The 4,269-nt window shown below is 48.6% G+C and overlaps 1 protein-coding gene across 1 annotated transcript; it reads left to right on the top strand.

The window, feature by feature from the left end:
- The first annotated feature begins 504 nt into the window (after positions 1–504).
- LBX1 (ladybird homeobox 1) lies at positions 505–2,307 on the top strand. Its single transcript, XM_066622168.1, has 2 exons — positions 505–829; positions 1,823–2,307. Exons 1-2 carry the CDS (start codon positions 505–507, stop codon positions 2,305–2,307), a joined length of 810 nt encoding a protein of 269 aa, XP_066478265.1.
- The last annotated feature ends 1,962 nt before the right edge of the window (positions 2,308–4,269 follow it).

Genomic DNA, 4,269 nt, shown 5'->3' with positions numbered 1-4,269 from the left:
ATCGCCTCCCAATCAACAAGAACTTGTTAGCGGGAGCCCTTCGCCGCTCGCCCTCCTTCTCTGCCCCCAGCCCGAGGAGGAAGAGGCGCCTCTCGCTCTTCCCGCGCTCGGGAGGCGCCCCCTTTTTGTGGGGGGCAAGATAGAGGCGGGGGGCCAAAGACTGATCTGGGACGCTTTGGGGGCCTCCTCAAAGAGCTGCCGGAAGAGCAGAGCAGGGACAGAAGTCAAGTGGGACGGGAGCGCCTCGGTCCCCCTTCCCAGGCAGGACCGCAGCAGTCCCCTGGCCGTCCAAGGACGGCCTGCCCCTCCACCGTCCCTCCTTCCCCACGGCCGGCAGCAGACCAGCTGAAGACCCGAAGTTTCTTGCCTGTCTTGTCGCTCCCCTCCCCGCTCCGCGTTGGTGGTGCCAGGAAAGCGAGGGGGTCACCCAAGGCAAAGAGGGAGCCAGGGGGTGCTGCGGTGGGGAGGAAGGAGAAGGGATCCCCGACGCCCGCCACGCCAAGCATGACTTCAAAGGACGAGGGCAAGGCCGCCTCGGTGGAGGAGCGCCGGAGGAGCCCGCTGGACCACCTGCCCCCTCCGGCCAACTCCAACAAGCCCTTGACGCCCTTCAGCATCGAGGACATCCTCAACAAGCCCTCGGTGCGGAGAAGCTACACCATCTGCGGGACTGCCCACCTGCTCTCCGCCGCCGAAAAGCACCCCCCGGCCGCCCTGCCCCTCTCCAGCCGGGCGCTGCTCTCGCAGACCTCGCCCCTCTGCGCCCTGGAAGAGTTGGCCAGCAAGACCTTCAAGGGGCTGGAAGTCAGCGTCCTCCAAGCGGCCGAAGGTAAGCCCTCCCAGCCCGCTCCGGGGCTGCTTTCCCTTCCTGCCTTCTGCCTGGTGGTGAGTGTGATGGTGGTAGTGTTGGGGTGGGGGGTGACTGAGAACTTCTCCGGCTCGCTTTAGCTACGAGGATCGAGGGACGCCTGTGGCCTGGGGGGGACGGGGGGACGACACCAAGGATGGGGTCCTAGCAAAAGGACGGGCAGGTCCCGCTCTCCAGGACGCGGGCCGTTTTCGAGGAACGTGGGGAGATGCCACCAACGTTATGCAATGTCACCCCCACCACCCACCTCCCCTCCTCCAAACCGTGTATTTATAGACTGAGCAACCCACGCGTGAAATCTGTGTGACTATCGCAGCCCTGCTTGTGCGCTCAGTCGGCTTCTCTCCCCCACCCACCCCCGCCATCATTTATCCATATTTCCTCCAACGTAATAAACTCCCGATGGCCATGAAGATGCTGGTGAACGTGAGGCCTAATTTCCTGCTGGGAGGGGAAGCGCAGTCCTACCTGGTGTGAACTCGAATCTGCGCACCTGAGACAAACACACAGCTCTTTTTTTTGGAGGGGGGGGGAGAAATCATTTCTTAAAATGCACTTAAGGGAACGAGAGAGTGGGGTGGGGGGATTGCAAGTGGTTGCTTAAGGGCCTGTTGCTGCTTCGGGCCGCGGGAGGGTCTCGGATGGCTTTCAGTGCTTTTACCAGCGTTCCTATCCTTAGCCTGGGGGAGAGAGGCGAGAAGGTGGGCTCTGTGTGTGTGTGTGAGAGAGAGAGAGAGAGAGAGTAAGTGAGTAAGAGAGAGAGAAAGAGAGTGAGAGACAAAAAGTGTGTGTGTAAGAGAGAGAGAGAGAGAAAGTGTGTGTGTGAGAAAGTGTGTGTGTGAGAGAGACAAAAGTGTGTGTGTGTGTGTGTGTGTGTGTGTGTGTGTGAGAGAGAGAGAGAGAGAGAGAGAGAGAGAGAGAGAGACTGAAAAGAATTATTCTGCCTATTTGCAGGAAGGGATGGGATGACTATTTTTGGCCAGAGACAGACCCCCAAGAAAAGGAGGAAGTCTAGAACAGCCTTTACCAACCACCAGATCTACGAACTGGAGAAAAGGTTTCTGTATCAGAAATACTTGTCCCCCGCCGACCGAGACCAGATAGCCCAGCAGTTGGGCTTGACCAATGCCCAGGTGATAACGTGGTTTCAGAATCGCAGGGCCAAGCTCAAGAGGGACCTGGAAGAGATGAAAGCAGACGTGGAGTCTGCCAAGAAACTGGGATCCGGCAACCCGGTGGACCTGGTAGCCATCGCCGAGCTGGAGACAGCCTCCGAAGGGAGAGCGAAGTCCCGCTCCCTTTCGCCCACCCTCCCCAAACACGGACTGGACGGCAGCGGCCACCTCCAGCTCTCCCCGGCCTCGCCACTCACGGACCAGCCGGGCAGCAGCAAGGACTGCTCGGAAGACGAAGACGTGGAAATTGACGTCGATGACTGAGTGGTGGTGGTGGCTTCCTCCTCCCCCCCCTCGCCCGCCCATCTTTTGCCCCACAAACAAAAACAAGAAGAAATTGACACATCTCCCCCCCCCATCGCCTCCCTTCCACACACACTCAAGGAGAGGAGCCTTCCTCCAGCCCCTCTGTCTTCATCAGCACCCAAAAAACGCCGGACTTTAGGGAGGACTGGAGATCAGCTTCCCTGGCAGCTCCCGAAGGCAATTTCTTTTCAACAAAAGCAATAAGCAATATTTTAAAAAAGCATCACAAATGAGAATTATTATTATTATTATTATTAAAGTAAGAACCCGTATCCCAATAGCTGCCCAGCCAAGGTGGCGATCATTTTTGGAATGGTGCAATTATGGACAGCTTCTGTACAAATATTTAAGCATATCTATTGGGTAATTTCATTTCTTTTTTTTAAAATTAGGGCTTGAATTTTATTTTAAAAGAAATAAAGTATCTCTTTTTGGGTTTATAAAAGAACACATAACCTTAGAATAAAGGCCATCTCTCTGATGCTTTGTTAGACAGTTGTTTTAAGAAGTTTTCCTATTTCTTTCTCAATTCACTTTCTATGAATCATAAGTTAGAGAGTAAGCAGTTGGATCCCTTTTCTTGCATGCATCCAATACGCACGAGTTGTTGTTATTATTATTATTATTATTATTATTATTATTATTATTATTATTATTATTATTTTGGTCGGTTGTTTCACTCTTTATTAATTGATTTTATTTTTCTTGGATACAATGGGGGGTATGCGTTCCACTGCAAGTTTAAAATATATGCTTTCTCCCCCCTCCCCAGCGCCTAGGACTTGGTCTCCAATGAGAGTTCTGCCTCGTTTTACCAATTAAAAACTATTTTTACCATTTACTGCTATTGTTGTGCTTTTATTAAAAAGGGAAAAAAGCTACCTTTCGTATTTTTATATGAAGGTGGTTTCAAGAAAAGAAATCTAGACTTATTTTTTACTCTTTTTTAGAATCGTTTTGCATGCTACCAAAATAGTAATTAAAATACTAATACTACTGGAAATGGTTATAAAAATAATAATAATAATAAAGAACAAAATTCAACCGCCAACCCATGGAAATATTAACGTTATACATACAAATGTACAGATTTAAAATGTTTTTTTCCCCTTTGATCTGTAAACATTTTTCAAGGCCTGCTTATTTAAGTTACAACAGGGACAATGTTGGTTTCTATCCTATCTCTTAAAGAGTTGTACAGAAAAGACTTTTTCCGACACAATAAAACCTTTACAATTTTAATATATACTTTTTAAGATTTTCTTTGGGGGATGAAATTACTTTTGGAAATTAACCTAGTCGTTCCTGGTTACAAGATGCGTTTTGTTTTTTTTCCTGAAGGAGTGTACAAATGAATTTATGTTTATGCTACAGGGATGTATATAAGAAGTGAGGTGCGTTGTGCTTGTGTGTGTGTGGGGGGGGGGGGGGATCTGAATTACCATCAAGCAAACCAAATGGAAGCAATCAAATTAAACCTAGAAATCGACCTGATGACCCAAACTCTAAATATCCTAAATAATCCCCTCTTTAGTGGGGAAGTCAACAAATGCTGATGGATCAGTGGATATAAAAATATTACCCTAGAAAACAGAATGTACGTTATATACACATTGATATGTTTATTGCGTCTGTACATATATTTCTATCTGAAATATATTCTAAAGGAATGCCAGTTACTTAACAATGGATGGATGCCTTGGAGTATAGTATAGCTTTTCGGTGGTAGAACCACCTTTAACCATCTTTCTTTACAAAGTCATCTACTGTTTTAAAAACCGTCAGCGCAATCCTATCCACAATTTCCTGGGAGTAAGCCCTATTAATTCTAATGGGACTTACTTCTGAGTAAACATGCATAGGATTGGGGTCCGAGTCTTCTAGCCCTAAAGCATAAGAAAATCGCATAAGCATAAGAAA

The sequence above is a fragment of the Tiliqua scincoides genome, chromosome 3 (assembly GCF_035046505.1).
Source record: "Tiliqua scincoides isolate rTilSci1 chromosome 3, rTilSci1.hap2, whole genome shotgun sequence".
Lineage (NCBI taxonomy): Eukaryota > Metazoa > Chordata > Lepidosauria > Squamata > Scincidae > Tiliqua > Tiliqua scincoides.
This window is presented reverse-complemented; position numbering and strand designations above follow the sequence as displayed.